The 22,327-nt window shown below is 48.4% G+C and overlaps 1 protein-coding gene across 4 annotated transcripts in view; it reads right to left on the reverse strand.

Annotated features, from left to right (window-relative positions):
• Nucleotides 1–468: 468 nt before the first annotated feature.
• ZC3H18 (zinc finger CCCH-type containing 18) overlaps nucleotides 469–22,327 on the reverse strand; it is a 47,632-nt gene continuing 25,773 nt past the window's right edge. For 2 of the 4 annotated variants that reach the window (XM_080352140.1, XM_080352138.1), the window contains exons 10-19: nucleotides 16,311–16,511; nucleotides 15,249–15,374; nucleotides 13,545–13,646; nucleotides 11,699–11,842; nucleotides 9,751–9,903; nucleotides 7,518–7,678; nucleotides 6,710–6,906; nucleotides 5,306–5,402; nucleotides 3,533–3,629; nucleotides 469–1,440 (exon numbers count right to left, since the gene is read on the reverse strand). In XM_080352140.1, the coding sequence (XP_080208266.1) occupies nucleotides 1,242–1,440; nucleotides 3,533–3,629; nucleotides 5,306–5,402; nucleotides 6,710–6,906; nucleotides 7,518–7,678; nucleotides 9,751–9,903; nucleotides 11,699–11,842; nucleotides 13,545–13,646; nucleotides 15,249–15,374; nucleotides 16,311–16,511 (1,477 nt within the window). In that variant the 3' untranslated portion in view covers nucleotides 469–1,241. The remainder of the gene's footprint in view (nucleotides 1,441–3,532; nucleotides 3,630–5,305; nucleotides 5,403–6,709; nucleotides 6,907–7,517; nucleotides 7,679–9,750; nucleotides 9,904–11,698; nucleotides 11,843–13,544; nucleotides 13,647–15,248; nucleotides 15,375–16,310; nucleotides 16,512–22,327) is intronic. The other 2 variants (XM_080352139.1, XM_080352137.1) reach the window with 1 other exon arrangement.

Raw genomic sequence — 22,327 nt, forward strand, 5'->3', positions numbered from 1 at the left:
TTATTTATTCATTTAATTTTAAGATTTTAGTTATCAATTCAACCGTTATTTAACCATTTAATTTTCTTTTATTTACCATTTCTTATATTTTATTTATTTTATTATATTTCCCCTCCTCTGCCCTCTGTCCCACATGGCAAAGACACATTGGAGCTCACCGGTGCTCCCTGCCAAAGCCTCACTGGGACCGCAGCACCGGTGCCCAACATCTTTGGCGTGCAGGGAAATGCTGCTGGGTCATGGCAGCCCAGTTGTCCCAGTACAGCGGGATGCACAGCACTGGTGGGAGGGGGAATGTGGGAAAGCAGTTCTGCATGGCTGCAGGACCTGGTACAGCTACACTTTATTTTTCCTGCTGCATCAAGTCACCACCAAAATGGGTGCAAATCCCACCACTCTGGTAAAAAAAACCAAACTGAACAATCCAAAGATGGGGGGGAACAGGCTCCTCACACCAGGAATGTGAGAGGGAGGACGGGAGCAAGCACAGAACAGCAGCAAAAGGAAGAACTGGTTATCAAAATACTTTATTTCAGGGAGATCCCTCAAAAAAAAAAACCAAAAAAAACCAAAAAAACAAAACCAAGAAAACAAAAAAAAAGGAAAAAAAAAGGACCCTCCTTGTCAGACCGACATCCCCACAACACCTTCAGGGCTCCTTTAAATCAACTCAAACAATCCAATGCTTCAAATAAAAGACAGGTCATTTTCCCAATCAGACTTTAGTCAAGAATATATATATATTTTTGCTCCTGGGGCGGGAGGGCAGGGGGAGAAGGTGATGTCGCCAGTAGTTCACAGCAGTTTTCGGCTCTTTCGTTACACAGTATATGGAACTGCATCGCTGAAGACACTCAACACACAGCGGGGCTAACTAGGAGAATACAACTCGAGGCTAGCAAAGAGGAGAGGAGAGAAAGAGGGAGAGCGAGAGCATCCGACAGGGCTGGAGTCCTCGGTGCAGGATTCACACGGAACCGGCGCTGGCAGAGCCGGGGACGGGCCCCGCTCGCCCTTCGGGAGCCGGAGCGAGTCCTCAGGGGCTTCTCAGCTGACAAAACTTCAACATTTAATTTGTGTGTGTGTGTGTGGGTTGGTTTATTTTGTTTTGTTTTGTTTTTTTTTCCTTAAAAAGAATCGCAGCCAAAATAAGACAGAACTGCAAAATCCCAAAGTGGCCGCTTGTACGCTATTTATAAAAACATGAAGAGTCACTAAGGGGCAGAGCGGCGCTCTCCCCACTATACTTTTCCCGGGATTTTGGCCCGTTTGCGAGCGATGGCGTCTTCCACCGCCTTCAGCTGCTTCAGGAGCTCCTCCCGGCGCGACAGGGTGCTGGACTTGCCCGCCTTTGCACCCGCAGGACCCGGATCGGCCGCTTTGCCCGGGACACTCGTGACTTTGCTGGAGCTCTTGGACTGTGGTGAGAGCTGGCGCTTCCTGGCAGGGAGAGAGAGGAGAGGAGATGGTGGTGAGATGGTGCTCGCCGGCAGCTCACTGCGCTGGAAACAAACCCCTTCGGCACGTGCTCTGGCAGAAAACGTCACCCTGAGCGCCAGTGGGGAAAAACAGGGGCAAGGTGCAAGGTCTGCGGTTGGAAAACTGGCTGAAACAGTAAGAAAAAAAAAAAAAATTTGCTCTGGGGAGAATTTTAAACTTGGCGCCACAGGATGTTGAGATTTAAAGCTGGTGCTACCATGACAGCAACCCCAAGGGCTGTGCCAGCTGCTGTGGGGACACACACATGAGCAATGAGGGGACAGTGTCACGGATAAGTGCAGGGCAGCTCTGAACTCCCCAGCTCTCAAATCCTTCTCCAAGTGTCCCAGTGAGGATCCAGCGGTTGCGGGGAGCTCACAAACACGCAGCACCGAGCTCCAGTTCTGTGCCAATGTTGCTCTGCTGCAGTTGAAGCCATTGCTGCAAGAGCAAAGCAAAGCCGGGGGACACTGCTGGCCTTGCACAGGGAGGACAAGAGCCGCTGGTCCCCATTGCTGGCTGTAGTGGCTTTTACTGGCTGTGACCGGGGCTGGAGAAAAGCAGCCAGTGGCTCTTCCCAGCACAGGTCACCGCTTCTTACAGTGGGACACGATGACAGGACCAGGGAGTGGAGCAGTGGCACGAGTCTGCTGGCGTTTGCAGCGCTGCCAGCTTGGTAATGAACCAAAGGCACAGTGTGAGCCCCAACTGCTGCTTTAGAATCATATTCATAGCATCATACTGGTTGGAAGAGACCCTTAAAATCAAGTTCAACCATAACCTAAATCTAGCACTCGCTTTCTAATGACTCGTACCGCTTGGTAAAGCTGTTCCACTGCTGCAGATGGCAGCAGTGGGAGTCACTGTCCCTCTGCTGCTGCCACCTGCACCGTTCTGTACCACGCTCAAGAGAAGTTGGGTGATGCTCACACAGCCTCAGGGAGTTCCAAATGGGACACAGACTCACCGTTCAGCTGCCCTAGAGAAACCCAGCGTGTCCTTACCCACCCCGGGGTGGTTGTGGCACCTCAGACCCACCAGTGACCCCACCGACCCACACAGCAGCAAGCAGAGGAGAGTCAAGAACCAGGGATGTGGTCACCACCAGTGGCCTGGGAAGGCTGAGGTTCCTCTTTGCTGCTAGAAAACAGGACCTGAGGGCTGAGGAAGGACAGGGCTGTGGCCGCTGGGGCTCAGGTTTGGTTTGGAAACACAATGACACACAGAAATAGAGGCTCGCTCATGCCACGAGCTGAGGGGAGGGGATGACACGAGTCTGGCTGGCTAAGGGATGCAGGACAGGGCTGTTTGCTCCTGGAGATACTGGGGCAGATGACACCAGAGACATGCAAAGCAGCACCGGCTGGCTGCGGGCGAGGAGGACGGCGGAGGCCTCAGGTGTGCTGCACAAGCCTTGAGCCAGCTGGCTCTGAGCTGAGCCCAGCCCAGGTCCCCGGAGCCACACATCCAGTTCTGCAACGGGATCATTCCCAGCACAGTGGTGGCTACGGGCTACCAAGAAACCAGCTGTGAGCTGGTCACCTGTCACCAGAGGGGACAGAAAGGTGTAAAGCCAGGGCTGGTCACCACGCAGGGGTCATGTTTTAACATCTCGCAGCAGCACAGTGAGCAGCTGAGGGTACATTAGGCTACAAAAGGGAACCCAAAGCAGGTGCCACAAGGACCTCAGCAGCAGGTGAAGGGGTGTATTTTCTTTCTCATTAGCACTACACAGCACTAACGAGAGGCAGAGGCGCTGGCATGAGTGAGCCTGCGCCTAACCCAGTTGGATTCTCTTGCTGGGACTGACCTCAAGAACCCCCCGTCAGGCTCCTGCTCATTTCTGAGCTGGAACAGTTTAGTCGGTGGCTTCCGTGTGAAGCCCTGATCACCTCTGGCTCCTGTCCAAGGAGCTTCGCGTCCTTCCTCTTGCTGGGCCTCCATGGCAACTGGAAATTACAGCCAGAGCCCTGGCAGGAGGGACTGAACCGTTGGAGAAATGTGAGCCCCAGCCTGGCCAACAAGAGACCCAGCAGAACAAGCAGACACTAACCTGTCTGTCTGCGCAGGAGAAGGTTTTGGGTTCTGGCCCCTCTGTCGCTCTTGCTTGGGTGAAGAGAGTCTCCCGGTTGCCTTTCTGTCACGAGAACCTGTCGGGAGAATAAGAGGTGAGACATTCTCACTCATCGCCCGTCACACTGGCTCAGCAGCATCAGGACTTTCTCTTCAGACTGACCAGATCCTGCAGCAAAAAGCCAAGTCCAGCAGCAACCAGAAAACGTATCTACTGTCGTGCACCCTGTTTTCAGAAAAGCTCATCAAATCAAAGGAGGGAGATTCAGGCTGGACATGAGGAAGAAATTGTTGCTCCTGAGGGTGGTGAGAGCCTGGCCCAGGTTGGCCAGAGAGGTGGTGGATGAACCATCCCTGGAGACATCCCAGGCCAGGCTGGACGGGGCTCTGAGCAACCTGAGCTGGTGAAGATGTCCCTGCTCATGGCAGGGGGGGCACTGAGGGAGCTGGGAACATCCCTTCAACACAAATATCCTGTGATTCTCTGATTTGTGCCGGGACACCAGAGTGCAGGTGCCTCCTGCTGAGTCCCAATTCAGCCAAGGAGACTTTGACACTGGGAGGTGAGACTGAGTTGCCTTCAGGGCTTCTGTCCCATTTGCCATTGCTTAAAAACGTTTTATAACATGCAGACAAAGTATGTAATTACATCTACATCTATAAAATCAGCGTGTTTGCTAGGTCGGCCCATTCCTTTGTCTGCAGCTCAGCCGCAGTTGTGAACTAAGATCCCAGTGAACTTCAACCTCACCCAGGCCCTTCCTCGCTGCCTTCGCAGGAGTCAAACACAACCAGGCTATTAGCACAGGCATTTGTTTCTTTTCTGGCTGGCACCCAGAGTCAACAAGATACACCTACAGCCGAGACAACAAGGAAAACAACATCACGTGTCAGTGCTGGCTTCTACGTCAAAACCAGGCACCTCTGCCTGCCCATGATTCCCCCTCTGTTTTTTGGCAGCGGAGGCTGAATGGTGGCATTTAGGTCCCTCGCGAAGTGCTGAGGATTCAGACAGAGAACACTTGGAAAGCCCGCGTCTTTCTAAACATACGGGGCAGATCAGTTTGTGTCACATACGAGTGGGGAAATCATCTCATTTGGCAGGACGAGTGATATGGCCAATTACTGGATCCAGCCCGGAGCCCTGGAGCCCATGTTCACTTTCCAAGCACTGCCACACGTGTTTCTACCAGGAAGACTAAAATCCATTGCAATGCAGAGAAATATGAGGCAGAATAGACCTCAGGACACAGTAAGAGGAAACAATATGACTTCCACAGCCACATCCAACGACTTCACTAGAGAACAGGAGGGGAGGGATGTGAACCTACTGTGGAGAAGAGCACGCTACATCTTCAAAGCAAAACGCCTTTTTTTTTTTTGGAGGGGGTTATTTTTGCAGTGGAGTTCCACAGACATAGTGGAGCCGAGAGACTCACAATATGCACCAGAAGACAGCTACGCACGATCGGGTTTGTCCTGCCCAGGGCTGACCTCACCTTGCTTACTGCACAAACACAAGTGTCTCACCTCTACCGTGTTTTCGCAGCAGGACAGCTAATACACCTGAGTTATCTAGCGGCAATCGCACACTCTGAGGTTTTGGAAAGACACATGCCTGTAATTAACCTCTCCAGTGAGTGGACTCTTGCAGCAGAGACTTTCACGGGACATTTGTCGCTCGAGCATCACCTCGAGCGGCACAGCAGGAACCCAGCCAGGTTAGGAGTTCCCAGGACAGCTGATTTCTCACCTCTATCTGGGGACAGGTTCGTCCGTTTGGCTGGAGGAGAGGTTGGCCTGTCTTTGTCTGCTGGCTCGTATCTCTTCCTGCTTCCTTTGTCAGCTGCCTGAAACAGAATTAAACCAGACAAGGGAGCTGAGCAGCCACTTCCCTCTGGGGAGGGAAGCAGGCAGAGATATTTCCTGTGACGGGTGCCTGTGATGCGCTGCCTGGATCAAGTCTCCCATTAAATTCTTTGTGCATACCAGTCCCAGCCATCGCTGGCACCAGGGCATTCCCCTGCCACCATAAACCGCAACACCCTCTGGCACTGGAGCAGCTAACATTCTGCTGTTTTTGCAATTATCCGAAACAGGAAAATAGCATTTCGTAGAGTTTTTTTTTGTTTTTAGCAGCACCAAGGATAGCAAATATCACAGAGGCATGTGGAGTTGTGACTTCTGCCAGGGTCTGACCATGCCAGCCAGCGGTTATGTGTCACCGCACACTCCTCCCCACCAAGCACGCTTCACAGCCTCGATAAAGGCGCCTCACGTCACAGCACAGGGAAGTGGAGAGAACCGCGGCCTCAGACTGCAACAGGGAACTGGGACTGCCACAAAAAAAACTTAATGCTTCAAAACCAGGAACCTACTGGAGACAACACCCTGCTCTGGCACAAAACCCTGCAAGGCCAAACTCTCCCACATGATCTAGATTTAGGCTGGATATTAGGGAAAATTTCTTCCCCAAAGGGCTGTCAGGTATTGGAACAGGCTGCCCAGGGTGGTGGTGGAGTCACCATCCCCGGAGGAGCTGAACAGATGGATATGAAGTTCTTAAGGATGCGGGGTAGTGCCAGGGCTGGGTTATGGTTGGACTCTATGATCCTGAGGGTCTCTCCCAACCACAGTTCTATCTGGGTTGCAATCTCAGCTGAAGGCACTGAACTGGGGAAGTGGGCTCACGCGTGAAGGGGAAGAAGTCAGGCTCCCTGCGGAAAGCATGGCTGGTGGCAGCATCCCAGAGAGGTGAGGCCATCACTACCTCCTGACTCAGTTAAGGACTCGTCAGCAGTCGGCTCTGGAGCGGGCAGCACCAGGAGCAGGATTTCAGCGGGACCGCGCCATGCACACCTGCACCCGGCTGCTGTGGCCTTCGAGAAAGTGGCAACCAGCCCTTGAAGCTGCGGCAGGAATGTGCCCCAGGGGAGCCGCCAACACAGTCCCAAACCGAAGCCACCACAGGGTGTGTTGCTGCCAGACTGGTTCTGGCTGCCGCCCTTCGATCCCAGCTGCAGAGCTACCCGGCTGAGCTCACCCTGCCAGCGCAGAGCCGGCAGCTCCCTTTCCAGAACCCCTGAAGCCCAGCATCCACCCCAGCTGCTCCTGGGTCCCCCGACGTGGGGGGAAACGCACCCAGCCCACCTCTCACCTTGTTTAAGAGCGTCAGTTTGATCTCTTTGTGAGCGCTGAAGCCCCCTTGCTGGGACTGGGGGGCCGAGGGCTGCTGGCTCTGGAGGAGCTGCTGAGATTTGCTCCCCTGAGTGGGTTTGGATGATTTCAGGAGCTGAGTGGGCACATCCCGTTTCCGCTTCTCCTCTTTAGTGCTATCTTCTTTTTTTGACTTTCCTGTAGAAAACCAGAGAGCAGATGGAGTGACTTGCAACCGATTCCTTTCTCTATGGTGGGCAGGGCAAGAGGATGCTGCTCCAGGGACTGAAAAAGACCACACCAGTCAGCACAGGACATGGCCCCAAGGTTAAAAGATTCAGGAAACCAGAATTTCCACAAAGAGGACGCTTGACATGAAAGACAAAGAACAAAAGGTTCCTGTTGCCAACTCTGCTACAGTCTTAAAAAAAAAAAAAAAATAGAGGAAGGGCAACATGATGCTGGAGTCAATCAAAAGATTTAGTGTCACCTCACAAGGGTGACAGAGAACAAGAGAGGAGGCACCGGGCAGGACTCCCAGGCAGGAAAAAGCATTTTTACAGCCAGAGACACATGGATGGAAGGATGTGAATGTGTATTTGCTCCACAGCCTCCCTCCTCCATGGTCTTACCCTCCTGAGATGAAGCCTCTGGGTCCCCCTATTCTATACCAGCCACAAGCATCTGCCTCCACTCAACAGTTTTCCTGGAGCCCACAGTATCACCAACCAAGCTGTATCCAGATCTCTGCCCCCACCTTCTTTACCCAGGACCCCTTGAAGAAAAAAAATAAATAGCAAACCAGGTACCTCTACCTTTCTTCTGCTGCGCTGGGGTTGGGGATCGGGAGCTGGCGGAGGAGACGGGGCTGGCCAAGTCCGCGTACATGTCTTCGGAGTCGGCGCTGCGTACGGAGCTGCTGCTGGAGGAGGCACTAGAGACAGAAGAAACGCTGCTCACGCTCAGGGACCTGCAAAGAGCCAACAGTCCATTACAGTCATGAATGCACCAAGAACCAGGCAGCGAGGAGATGAGACACCTTTGTTTCAAATCCCCTGCGTGGCTGGGATGTCAGAAAGCTGATCAGTTCGGTAATAGCCAGGGATAGACATGAGCTGTGTCTCCTGGGGTGCAGCTGATATGAAAAATCCCAAACATATTAGATGCAAGTCTAAAGTATTGTTTATTTATCAGCAGGGTTAAGGTAACATGTAAACAGGTCACTGCTACCCCAGGTAAACAAAAAGTGAAAGCAGGGTGTGCGCTGTCAGGTACAGGTCAGTGTTATGGCTCAGGTAAAGGGTTCCCTGGCGATGTTGTTGTTTGTCACACATTTATTCATGGAGGCTTTAAAAGCCCTGGAGTCCCACAGCTCCTGCCCAGCTCCCCAGGGTACAGGAGAGCCCAGCTGCCTGTTTTGAGGATGCACATACTGCCACGACCAATAATGACGGGAAAGACGGCTGTAAGATGGCTATCTTCTAATAGCACCCATCAGATGGCTATCTCCTAATGGATTCACAACATTAAAAATGCCAGACAATCATTAAATTCATTTAAGGAAGACTTTCTAGTTACAAATGCATCAGACAAAAACACATGGCTGTGCACCAGCCTTCCCTTCAGGGCCACGTCGCCACCGCAGCTTCGCTACGCTGAAGCAGCTCCAAAAATCCCAGTTAGCTGGGAACCGGGCGGCAGCGCAGTCACTGCCGCGGGGACGGGGCGTACGTTAACTACAGGAATATTTTGGCAGTTTCTGCAGCAGGTTCTGCAGGCCACACCGACCTCTGCGCTGCCGGCACCGTCTGCGCTCACTTGCTGGAAGCGCTGGGGTGTGTATGACTGGATGAGCTGTGGCGGCTGCAGCACAGACGTGCGCTGGAACAAGCTGCAAAGTCTCTACCCGCTGGTATCCCAGCCAAGATGAGTTTTGCAAGGTCTCAGCAACAGTGGCAATGGCAACCAGATGAGCCAGAAAGTCCTTCTGCAGGAAAGCTCCTGGCTAGAAGATTGTGACAGCAAATCTGGTGTGGGCACAGACTATATTTCCTATGCTTCCTCCTTTTCCACACAACTGTAAAAGCTGCAAGCGTGGCCCCAGCACCACACAAGCAACATCTACATTAAGTTTTCTCTACCTTCTCTCAGAGCCACGGTGCCTGAGCGTTCTCTGAACCTCTTGCATCACCCCCCTGCCTGATCTGATGAATGTGACAAGCATGTAGTAAACAGGTTTGTATTTCCGTAAAATAACGCGGATGTTGAAGCCTGGAGTTTCACAGAGCTCAGATATGTGAGTTACCGCTGCTCAGAGCCAAGTCCTAACTCATCCACTAGTTCTATACTACTGGTCTACTCTTAAACCTGTATCACAGGGAAGTGGCGTGTTTCAGGGCTCTTTGTGAGGTGTCAGGGATTCTTGTGTGCGAAGAGGGGTGGAAAAAAAACAGAACGAAGAACCTGACAGAGGTTTATTTCATGACTTGACTGGAGGGAGTTAGCTGTTTACAAAGCCCACAGACTAACAGCCACATAACTATTCACTTGGGGCTAGACACAAAGGGAACTGGCCACACAACTTTAGCAGCAAAGTAAAAATATCATTAACTGGGCCTTGTAGGTGCTTTCTGACCTCCCTCTCCTGACTGGCCACACATCTTCCCTAAGGACATTCAGTCACTGAGCCAGTAGCGGTTTAGTAGAGCAAAGCTCTGTTACCTTGTAAATAAATTAGAATGTGGGATCACCCTGGCCATAAAGAGATGCTTTGGTCACAATTTAGCTAAAAAGGGACAGTTTGGCACACACGACAGATTATTTTCTTGAATAAGCCACAAGGACACTACCAGCATTGTGCCACTGCTGTGATTTAGGACTTGTAATGCCACACAAAGAAATAATCTTGTGTCACATCCTAGTTACCTATAGCTTCTGGGACTTGAAGCTAGAGAGAGTTTTAGCTGCAAGAAATCACAACAGTCAGGAATAGTTACAATCTCTTCCTCTTTCAACAAGGGTTAGGAAGGGTTGTGGCTGTACCTGGATTTCCTGGACCCAGACGGGGAGTGGGAAACTGAGGCAGACGATGATCTGGAATGAGATCTGGAGAGAGAGCGAGACAACGACCTGGATCGGGAACTGGAACCGCTGTAGCTGCTGGCACTGCCGCTGATGCTGCCGCTCATGGTCCGCCTGCAAGACAGCAAACAACAGCCTCACCTGGCTGCGCTCTGCTGGGAAACGGGGTTAGAAATCACTGATCAGGGATGCTTGGAGCAGGATGCCGTTGTCCTGTGTTGTGTACAAGATCAGTGCTTCGCAAATGTTAATAGTTTCAGATGGTTCTTCTCAACCTTGCATCCCTATTCCTGTTTTCTGCACAGTAGATGTTTTATGCAAGATTGAATAATGCTAATAAGAGCCTGGCAAAGAATGAGCTAAAAGCACCTTAATCCTGTACTGATACCAGAAGCAAATGCTTCCTACAAAGAAAAATTGCAAACTGCTTGATGCAGTGGGACTCACTGGTATTTCAAGCTATAGAAATAATTCTACACATTTTTTGCAACTATCATACCAGTATTAACAAATAGAACTGTTTGTCATTTGCACAGCAGGGAGAGTGGAGGGCAGGGGGTTTGTGTGGGTATAAGCACAAAAAGAACCTCTAAGACTGGAGTAAAGATTAAGGGAAGGTGACTAAAGACATCCAAAATTATTATTAACTAGTTAAGGTAAGTGAAACAGAAACTACAACTGACAGAGTTTTTAGGGAAAAGAAGCTGCCATGATCAGTTTTCACCTATGGAGACGTAACTGCTCAGCCCAGACCTTTTCTTCAGCTACCGAGAAGAAATAAGAGATGTAATCCCCACACAAAAATAAGAATTGACTTGCGATACTTCTGAAAACCTGAACAGAAAACAGACTGCCATCTTCAAAACACAGGAATAAAAGCATCATCCAGTGATCCAAGAAAACCACCTATGCCTTACTGCAGGGATAAAACATTCTTGGCGCTCATGAGACCAACACTTCTATTAAATACACTCCTTGCACACCAAGCTACTGCTTCCACAGACTAGGCACACAGGTATTGTACTGCTATTTCTAAATTAGTAATGTAAGAAGGATGCACAACAAATTTCAGCTGCGCTTCACTGACCTCGTGTCCCTCTGAGAACAGGCAAGGCTACCCACATTTATCTGGTAACATTTCTACATACAGTAGCACAATGGATTAACCTGATAAACTGATTTAAATACAGACAAATGCTCCTTGTTTGAAAACCATCAGAAGCCTCTCTCATTTCAAATGCAAAGGGAGGAGAGAAAGGACAACACAAACAATTAGAGGACAGAGAGAGAACATTCAGAACATTCAGGATGAAGCCAGGAAGAGAGAACAGAGCAGAGGAGGCAGCGAGATGTGTACCAGGGAGATTTTCCTCCGCTCCTCCAGCAGCTCTGCTGGATGCTGATGAACCAGCTCCTGGGACCACACACAAGAAACACTCCCTGCACACCGGCACGTGTTTGGAATAAACAGGGCCCAAACCCACCATCACAAATCTCGACCCTCCAACGTGCCAAATCCGCGCTCTGGACCAAACACACCTTTGCTGTGCAGCCTCCACAACCAGTCACTCCCAAACGTGCCTTTTGTTTTTTTCACACTCTGCTTTTTGGCATATTTGTGGTTGGACTCCATGATCTTAAGGGTCTCTTTCAACCAAAATTATTCTGTGATTTTATGACTTCATGTATTCTACCCCGACCAACCTTCAGAGACAGGAGCCACTTGCTGTGGGAAGTCATCACATTCCCCCCCAACTCCTTCCCTCTCTCCCCATTTCCTTCCAGCCCCAGGAAATGCATTTCTCCTTTAATCCTGGAGAATCCTTGGAGCTGGTACTCCCAGGAGAAGCCCAGGATCTGCTCTATCTTCCAGCAGATCGAGCCTCACTCCACCCCGCAGCTTTCTTACCTCCTGGGTGGAGTCCTGGTCTGACGTTCCTTCCTTCTCGCCTCTCGATTATCTCCTGGCTTGGCTGGCTCTGGTGCAGCTGTTGCAATTTTAGCGAGCAGCTGAGGGACTGGAAGAGCAGCAAGTTTCTTCACAGATTTTTCACTACAAAAATCAAGATTTTCATGTGCATGATTGATGTTGGTAGATACAGAACACGGACATTTTCAAAAGCTATGAAACGCACTAATGTTTGCTAACTAAGTATTATACAGATAGAGTTGCTGTAGCTCTAAGACACTTGGCTATTTCATCAAAATACTGTCAAATAATACAAATTCCCTTAAAGGGATCTGTTTCCCATATTGTAAATCAAGCCACCTTTTCACAGATTAGTTACTATACAACAGCCAATTTTGGAGACATTGTAAATTAACTAATGAAGTAAGCTATATGGAAATGCTATTTCCTATCCATTTGATTATTTGCATTTTTATCCAAAACACACACACTTTTTAAAAATCTCCCAGTCAGGTTTCAGAATCAAATGCACAGAGTTTATGCCAAAATGCTCTTTTCCACTCCATCACATGGACCAGGAGAGTGCAAATGTCCCTTGGCTGGTGTTACCCTGCAGAACATTTAACCGGTAATCCCACATCGCTACACAATGCTTTTTTGACTTTATTTAGCACCCACTGTGCGAGATGGCAACCACTTTGGCTCTTCATGCTGCTCACTCCTCAACACTCCAACCTCTGCTCTAATAGCTGGTTACTACTCAATATCCCCAGCACTGACATTACACCTAGTATTAACTGGGGCGGAGGCGGATGTCTACATAGAGAAATAGGGACTGTTAATTCCTCCTCTTGTGCTTAAGAATATCTGTATTCATCCCCTGCAGAACACAGGATTAGGTGCATGCGGTATTACGCAGCAAAACCAATCCCCATGCCAGAGCTGGCTGGTGCCGTGTGTCACCAAATCAGCACTGCAATGGGCACTAGAAGGTGCAAAGACATCACTGCAGGTGGGGAGCGCGTCCTTAGAGGGTGGAACCTTCTGAGTTGAGAAGAAAAAATAACAAAAAAGCAGGTCAATAAGGTACATGAAGTGTGGCAAAGGGGATTGTCCCATATTCTGTAGAATTCAGGGGATTCCCATGATCTAAATTATTAGCAGGTCACCTGAATAGAGGTGACATCACTACGGTGTTGTGTCACCCTCCAACACATCCGTAATTTACTACGTATTACAAGAGTTTGTGAAATAACAACAAGTATTTAGAGGAGCAGGAGCACTGGCATAATCTGTCAACCCAACAGTTTAATTGCTATAGCACTGTTCTGTTTTGTCTCCAATATTAAAAGTAGATGAGGCTGAACTGTTTCTTTATTCTAAGGCTGTGTATTAACTAAAGCTACAGTAATGAATTGAACTTTCTTGTAGCTCCTGTATAAACATATATCTGCACACAGAGAATGTTTAAATAGTAAATCATACATGTGTTTAAATAGTCATGTATACATGACGGGCCTTGATGTAGCCCTTAGGGAGGGAGTTTAGTGGTGGACTTGGTACCGTTAGGTTAATGGCTGGACTCCATCTGAAGTGTCTTTTCCAACCTAAATGATTCTATATAATACTTAAGGACATCGGTACATTTTAACTCAGACTTAATAAGTGAAAGTGTCATCATTTAATTAAGTTTGTGAAGCTAAGTGTTCCTCTACGTGGGTTGTATTTTGCATCTTCCATTTCTTCCTTAAACTGTCAAGCAGGTCAGAAGGGTCTGACTCAGGGATTCAGCCACTACTTGGAGGTTTTTCTTCATGGCGTTCTCATGACGGAACTGAAGCCTTACCCTTTACCCGCCGCTGGTAACAACTCTCCTTTAGCCTTTGCAAGCGGCTTGTGTGGAGACGGTGTTGGAGAAGGAGAGGGTGAGGATGAGAAGGACCGTGACCTAGAAAGGAAGGACAGAAAGATGGAAGATAATTTTCTCCATAAAACAGAAATGTCTAAATAGCATAGAATACTTTTAAACAAAATATGCATCAAACAAAATATTTATATTTATTTTCTGGGATTGCAGAAGGCTTTCCTGGCTTGCAGTGCCAACATTCCCTCCCTTTGGCCAGGAGCTGCATCCCAGGAACTAGTCCCTGTGGGTCTGAGCTTATCCCAGTTTCATATCCAGACTCTGCTCAGCAAAACTAACTCCTGCCACCAGATCAGTTGTGAAAGTAGAAAACAAAAGGAAAAATAGGGTCAGCTGCAAGAGAGGGACTCTCAGGTATTCCACACCAACATCCGAAGCTTTCTCAACACTCTCTGTATTCTCTCCTTAGGGAGAATATCTCTATAGGAACGTAAGTAGGATTTTGACTTGCAAGTTCAGTGATTTGTTCCAACTTGCTTTATGTTCCTGTCACTCCTAGTGCAGTGACAACCTTTCAAACAGCAGCAAAAAAACCAACCAAATAAAACACCACCTTGGGAGAAAGACACAAAAAAATACATCTAACTGGATATCTGTAAATTCTAGAACACAAGGAGAAAAATTAATCAGAGTATATCAAAGCCAACAGATCAAAGGGTAAGAGCTATTTCCCAAGATCAGGACTGACCAAAGAGGCAAATCACCCACGGAGTTCAGCAGATCCAGGGTTCCGGTGACTCACTCTGCTGCCAGGACTGGAAGTGCCCTTCTTGCAGCCTTGAACTCCAGAGAGCCAAGAGGCCTTGGTGACGGGATTGCTGGGGAACACTTGGGCACCTGGGTGTTCCTCACCCTCCCACCTCCAGAGAGAGGCACGTTAACCAAAGTGTGTCACCTACGCTTGGTGTCATCCTGCAAGGAGCAGCCTGACGCAGGTGGCTGGGGCAAGGTCAACCTTGAATCCAGACCAACTCCCAGCTGAGACCTTCCTGGGAGAAACCAGCTCTCCAGAAGTGACGCTGTGTGATCCGCTCCAGGTATCTGTGTGATTCCAGCCCTAAAGAGGAGCCTATCTAGGAAGCCAGTTCTCCTACTATGCATATTCCAGACTTGGGAAACTGTCTGCAGGGGGAAGGAAGTGGCAGAATAATAAACCTGCCTCTGTTTAATCAGCATGGGACACCGACGTGCTACTTTGAAGTGTCAGGACTATCAGAAGACACAACTGCTTTAATAAAGAAATGTGATTTGCCTCTTTAAACAGAAAATCCAGTGCAACAGAAAAGAGATGCCAGTAACTTTTTTCCAATCATAAAATGCAAATGATGGAAAAGTTTATCGCAGCCAGGCTCCTACAACCGCTCAGCTACCACAGGCATGGGAAACAGTCTGGAACTCGTGGGTGGGGGTACTGGAGAGAGGAGGGGGTGGCTGACATATCTGCTTCATCCAACCACCCAACCAACAGGCTGCCTTGAGCCTTATCGTATTTCCCTCCCCCAGGAAAATGGTTTGAATGTTTTATTTCAAGAGTTGCCTATTTGGTTTTAAGTAGCAGCAGAAATAGCTGTTAGGAAGTGTTTGGCAAACAGTATAGCATTATTTTCAAAGCCAAGGAGCCTTTACCTGGACCTGCTGCCTGAGAAGGAGCTGTGTCTTGAAGAGCGACTAGAGTAAGAGCTGTAAGAAGATGATCTGGAACGAGATCGCGAGGAACCTGACCCGGAATAGGTGGATGAACGAGAAGAGGACCTGAAAGAAAAGGATTAAAATTCAGCACTTCTTCAGAAGTCCCCTGAGACCAAGGTCTTGTTTCCTGTATTCTCTTGCCAAGTTCTCAAACACTGCTCCAAAGATTCCCTGCCTTCTCCTGGGTGCTCTGCCAGGACTACAGCCTCTCCTCGGTCCCCACTTTGCTTTTAGAGAGGATCCCGCTGTTGCTACCCACTTTGCACCCTTAAATAGGCCTCCCCCTTCTTTAGTTAATGACTTTCTGTCCCTTTTTGAGAACTCTGTCCACACAATTTTACGCCTTTTTACCAGGCAATCCCCTGGTACGTTGGGTTACACAGGCCTGAGAAAACAGAAAAATCTCAGGTGCAGTGATCTCAGCTATCTGCTTCAGGAGGACTTTGGCTTTTAGATCCCTATCTTCAGTGCAGCATGTTCCTCATTCCTCTCTGATACTTTTTCCCCCTCTTTTCAGGAGCTTCAAGTTCAAACACTTAAAGAAAATGGATCCAGCTTATGCCTCAACTCTCCCAGATTCAGGGTGCACCTTTCTGAAAAGTGTTTTTTATCTTGCTTGCACTGGTTTCCAAGCTTCAATTCAAGCTCCAATTTTTACTGTTTCCAGCTCTTTCTGCTCCTATTAAGCTCAGTTTTCACCTAGGCGAGCTACTGATCATCTTGGACTGCTTCCCAGTCTAATTTCTCTGAAGTGATTTTTCCAAGGATGCATCTTTTCCTAATCTTCGACAGATCACATCACAGCACCCACAGTTAGGTGACCCCTTTAGCTTCCATCTCACTACCTATGCGCTGGTGACCGCAGCTGTTAACTGAGCAGCAATTCTTGAACTCCTTTCCCAAACATCTCAACATCATCTACAGACCAGAGAGAGTCACGTCACGTTCCCTCACACACTAATGAGGCTTGGATGCCACACGCTCTTTGCCTTCCCTCACCTTGAAGAGCCAGAAGCAGATGCTGAAGAAGCGGAGGTTTTTCGGCGCCTACGGGCACGGCTGGGAGAGACAGAGATGCCGAGTTTCTTTTTGGGGGACTTGGATCGGCGCCAAGGGTCCTTCCATTCATCCGCTCTCTTCGACTGAGCAGCGGTGATGGTGGCGGCCTCCTTCTCCTTCTTTGGTGGCTCAGGTTGACGGCTGGAAAACAAAGGGGAGTTAAGCAGCTGGAAGTTTTTTATGTAGTAAGGCTAATAGAAGCACAGGACCAGGAAAAGATCTGAGAAATTAAGAGCTAATACTAGTATGAAGGATTAACCTCCACTGTGGGATAATCAGCCTCATTTTGGGGTGATGAACTGTTAGAACATTTTGTAAATCACTGACTGCAAGCCCATCAAAGCAGCAGGACCTGCAGGTTTTGTGGACTGCTCTGTGGCAGTGACCTGCCAGCTGATTTCAGCTTCAGCTCTTGGCCTTCAGGGATGGGAAAAAGCACACACAAGAGGAAACTTGGTTCTTCTCATGCCTGCGCCAAGTACGTAGAGCTGGAGCAACCCAAACCTGGCAGAGACCCCCGTGCAATGAACATCCTAAACAGACTGAGGACAGATTTTGAACGTGCATCTGAAACACCTTCTCCACACAGCAAACTGCTGGGAACAACCAGCAGGCACCAAGGGAAGAGACGCAGCCCGAATTACCCTCCTCCAGTTCCCTTATCAGGACACCACGTGGGACTGTGTCACCAGCCTTACCGTGGCCAAGAGTCACCCAACTGTTCTCACCTGTACAAAGGGGACAGTTACCTCAGCAGCTGAGCATAAAGCAATTTATAGTGGCTGTTTTATCACCATATTATTCTGCAGGTGCTTATAAAGACCATCAAATATGTGCCTTCCTGTTGTTGATAACCACGAAGATGTGACAAATCAGGCCAGACACCTTCCATCTCCTCCCTTCCTTTTTAAGGTCTCCAGTTGCGTTTCCCCTTTTTCTTTGGTTTTCTGGGTTTCCCTTCACCTCCCCGATCCTCTGAAAATAATTCAGTCTTAACTTTCCAGCATCCACACTGAATAGTTCTGCAAATATTCCAGGCTGAGTTTCTTCAGGCTTAGACTTTATTACCTCTCTTATCTATGGGTGATTTAACTCAGGATTTTTCCTCACCCTTACTCTAATCTGCACACGACTGTTCGATTACCCGCTCGTAACCTTCTCCCTTGTGTTTTATGCAAAGTCTGTGCTTGCTTAAAGGTTTATGAAGTCTGCCATGCTCATCAAATTACCAGTACGACGATACGCTTATTTCTTTTCTCAAAATAATGAACCCTCTTTGCTCTGAGAATTTGGGGGAGGAAAAGCACCTTCCAGCACTGGGTTCAGCCAGTACCACCCCATTAGTCACAGGACCGAAGCAACCACTCCCCACGCGCCTTCCTCCACCTTTTGAGATAAAAAAGCAACCTCCAAGTTTTCTAATAATTCTGTGGAGCATGTTTCTTGCCACAACACTTTTTCAGCAGATGACAGGATAATTAAAGCTCTTCGTTAGCAGCCTGTTCTGCCCTTTGAAGGCTTCACTAGTCACTAAGAGTTCTCATCACCTCCTTGTTTGGCAGTATTAAAACACAGTCTCAACACAGCTGAAACTCCTACGGCCTCTCACCTCTTCCCTGACTTCAGAACTTGTATTTGTTGACTTTAAAATCCAGTGCAGCATCCCACTCTTCCCCTATCTTTGCTGACATAACCATAGCAATTTTACAATTTGTCCCACATCTATCTTGGTATATACAGAATTTTATGGGAGGAGAAATTCTTCTTTCACATTCACCTCTCCCACAAACACCATCCCAGCCTCAGAAGAGGACGCTTACGTATTAGCACACAAAATTGCTGACAGTCTCATAAGAGAGGCCCAGGCAGGGCTATGGCTCAGCATTATTCACTAGCATCTTCATTTAGCACCATCGCCCTTCCAGTGCTGCTCTGACACACGTTGTTTAGCACAGCACGTTATTTGCAGTGGGTTGGTCTAGTTTGCCATGTTACAGCCACAACTGTATCTGAGTATCTAATCATGGAGAAAGACCATGACTGAATAAGCGGTTGAGATAGACTGGATCTATTATTAATACTCTGGTAACACTAAATAGTCACAGCCAGGATGAAGCCCTCGCTCCAGCAGACGTAGTATAAACTCATTTTGAAGTCATCTTGACCTCTCGAGTATTTTCAAAGCAACCAAGCACAAAGCAGGATGAAAATGGGGGTCGGGAACAGCCTACCCACCAAGCAAGGATGCCCAATGCTCTGTGTCCCGCTCTGATGTCCCTTCCCAAGGAACCACAGTCTCCATCCTTTGGGTGATGTAGGGGGAATATTCTGCTGACACAGGCGGGCAGAGGCAGTTCCACCTGGATAAAACCTGCTGAGAAACTTTCCACTGCAGTGGCTGAGGTGACAGAAACACGAAAGCCAACACTAATAAATGACCTTGTCCCTCTCCAGACAGTAGTTTTTAGAAAGGAAAGTCTCCTAAGGAATTTATTCTCTTTCTGTCACAAAAAGCAGCCTGCCCACATTCACATCCCGGGAGCCAGACCTCAGCTCCAACCCCATGGGGGAACAACTCGTGCTGAACTCCACAGCTCGGAGCGAAGACGACTGCGAAAGCAAATCTCATTACTTGCACCTATTACTTGGTTTAATGCAATTCTCTCTTGATGAAGTCATTTTCTGGGGGAAAGGCTTTTTACCCGAGGAAAACCACAACAGAAAGCCTCACGTCTGGAGAGGCTTTAACTTTTTGACTCAGCAGTAAATACATAACCATACTATAGCCAAGAAAGAAAGACGATGCTCGAGTCAGGACATTTTCAAACGCTTTCCTCAAGAGTTACCTGCGTGCCCAACGTGTAGCATCACCAAATAAACTTGTTCAACTTAATACAAGGGCCCGGTATCTGATGCCGCTTGGCTCGTCTCCTCCAGCAGAATCCAGGAGTCAGAATTGAAAGTAAGCCGGAGCAACCTCCAAGATCCTCACTGACATCTCAATTACAGCCTCTACGAGTTTCACCAAAGAGACTATCTGAGGCTCGCAGTCTATGAAATGGTGTTTCAACCGAATTTACTCTTGCATACTGATACCGTGCGGTTAGGCCAACCTAATGTGCTTCAGCTGGCAAAACAACCCACGTGCTACCGAAGCACGCGTGTGAATTCCCGTCTCCCTTTTTCACCGAATTCCAATTTCTGGGAAACATTTCAGACATTTGAAAATTCATACCCTGATCAGGTAAGCCTAGGCCACAAGGTTTAGAAAAAATTAGAGGGAGTAAGAGACAAGATAGACTGACCAAAAGCATCTTAATTTCCTTCCAGAGCCACTGCATCATCAGGGCACGACCAAGCTCTGCAGAGCGAAGCTATTTCCGAAGCCCATTTTAACCTTAAAAATAACTAAAGGCTTTATTTTCCAGAACGAACACGTTAATGCATATTTGTCTGGAATCTAATTACAGCAATCAAGCAGAGAACTGAAGCTGAACGTGGCTTTGGCAATGAGAGGAGGAACAAAGCGCAGGTCCAGCTGGCAGAGGCCAAGCACGGTGCAGCTCAGCCAGCTCCCCACCGCACGCACAACGGCTCCCGAGCGAACCCACTTTGAACCACGGCGCTGAATTCCACAAGAATTTGGACAGGGAAAAGTGGAGTTTTCCTCCTTGTGTATTATGCAAGTGACGCTGCAGCATTTCTAATCTTGGAGGGGAAAATAAGCTTCCTGGGGAAAGTGCTTCCTTCCTTCCTTCTTTCCTTCCCCCTCCCCGTGGGACGCGGCTCCCACAGGTAATGCAAACCTTGTCACCCACCGTCACTGGTGACGTCAGCCTGGCTCCGGGGCTGCTGTTTTGGCCGGCAGTTACAGCTCAATTTTCTGAAAGAGGAAAGTCCACCAATGATTTAAAAGCCTTTTCATCTCTTGCAGGAAGCGAGCGTTGCGTCAGCAGCACCGGCACGAATCTTCCTTCAGTGTCAGTGGAATTTTCCAAGGAAGAGGAAGCAAGGAATAACCAGAGCCATGTGTCAAGGCAGTTGTGAAGGGACATGTAAGTGCTGCAAAATAAACTCCAGCAATGTGCATGCACACTGGATCATTTTTCCGTCTATGGCACAGTAAAGTCACTTGTGTGGCTGGAGAGGGACAACAGCTCCCAAAAGCCACCTATGATGGGAAATGCTGAACCTTGGAGCCGCTGCTAATTGATCTTGGTGAAATATTAGCAAAGGATACGCTTTTCTCAGGATGTTTCGATCTAAAGCAGAGTTATCAGTTGCTTAAAAGAAAAAAAAATTCTTCAAAGACTGATGGGGCGAGGCTTTTAAATTAAATAGTGGAGATACAATCTGAACCTACAGTATGAAATCATCACAGCAGGCAGATAAACATATCGGAGACGTGATCTACCCTAAGGGCTGAGCATTTGACGCCTTGAGAGCCTCCTCGAGATGAGAAGTACCCGTGTGCAGCGATTCTGCCCCAGTCTTTGCAACGTTTTAATAAAATCCAGTGTGGGAGATCTCGCCAGTAATTCCATCTCTGAAACGTCAAAGAAAAACACATTGAGATCCACATCTGAGTCACTCGATGCCCTTCATCTTGATTTAGGGTTAGAAAATCTTTCTCCTTTTACTGTGGAAGGGGAGGCAGAACATCAAGAACCACGAAGACTAACAAGAACTCCAGTCATCAGAAATGCTTCGTAGAGAACTTTTCAAAGTTTTGCTGATTTAGTTCAGAGAGATTTTATTATTGTTAACTCCCCAAACGAACTGGGAGCATAAACAAAAGCGAAGCCGTCTAAGCAGGTTCCATTGCTCCGGCTGGAAGCTGCAGCACAAGGAAAAATGGGGATGTAAACAAGTCATGAGAATGTTTATTGCCCAAGTGTTCCCATACGGGGCACTAGAGTCTGAAGAACTGCAGAGCAGTACAGGGAGAAGGGAAATCCTCCGAAATCCTCTTCTGAGCGTTGCTGCACCGTGTAGCGCTGAAGGCAGCACGGCAGAGCTGCTGTGTGTCTGAGGAACACAGGTCCAGCTCAAGACACAGCCAATAAACCTCACTTCAGCCTGGGAAACGCAACAACCTGGAGCCATTTGCTTCTCTTAACTCGCTGCACCCCAAGAAGCCACTCAGGGAAGGTGCAGACACCTGGAGAACTCATCTGTGCGTCGTGATGGAGGTGACTTTTCCCCCTCAGTGACTCCTCATGGATGTTAAAACTAATTCTGAGCGCTCCAGGGTCCCACCGATGCCCAACTCGAAATCTGGGAGAGTGCAGAGCTGCCTGTCCTGCCTGCTCATCCTCCTCTGGCAGGACAAACAGGAACACATGAAGGATTTTCTATGAGAAACAGGCGACATTTCCACAGGGAAAACTGACAGAAGACAAAATCTACCAGGCTACCGCACCATCTTTATACAGCAGGATGAGATCATAGAATCAGAGAATCATTTTGGTTAGAAAGAACCCTCAAGATCATTGAGTCCAACCATAACCCACCCCTGGCACCACTCTGTATCCCTGAGAACCTCATCTCTGTGTCTCTTCAACCCTCCAGGGATGGTGACTCCACCACTGCCCTGGGCAGCCTGTTCCAAAGCCCAACAGCCCTTTGGGGGAAGAAATTTTCCTTAATATCTGTTCCTACTAAGCTGAGCAAAACACCCCGTTCCATTTGAGCAACAGCGGCTTTTGTACAGAGCCCCTACATGCCAAAAATCGGCAGCAGATCCAGCTGGTGGCATGGGGAGACCATCAGGAGCTGTGGGGAAGGACGACGACGACCCAGGAACACTTAGAATTACAGATACTTCAAAAAGAAAAAAAAAGAGTTCAGTCGGTTTGCGATTGCACATGAATCACTCCATTTGCATTCCCTTACTTTTGCCACTCCTTTATCTAATCAACCTCATTCCAACACTTTCTAACTTGCAAGCCTTGGGT

Source organism: Nesoenas mayeri, assembly GCF_963082525.1.
Source record: "Nesoenas mayeri genome assembly, chromosome: 12".
Classification (NCBI taxonomy): domain Eukaryota; kingdom Metazoa; phylum Chordata; class Aves; order Columbiformes; family Columbidae; genus Nesoenas; species Nesoenas mayeri.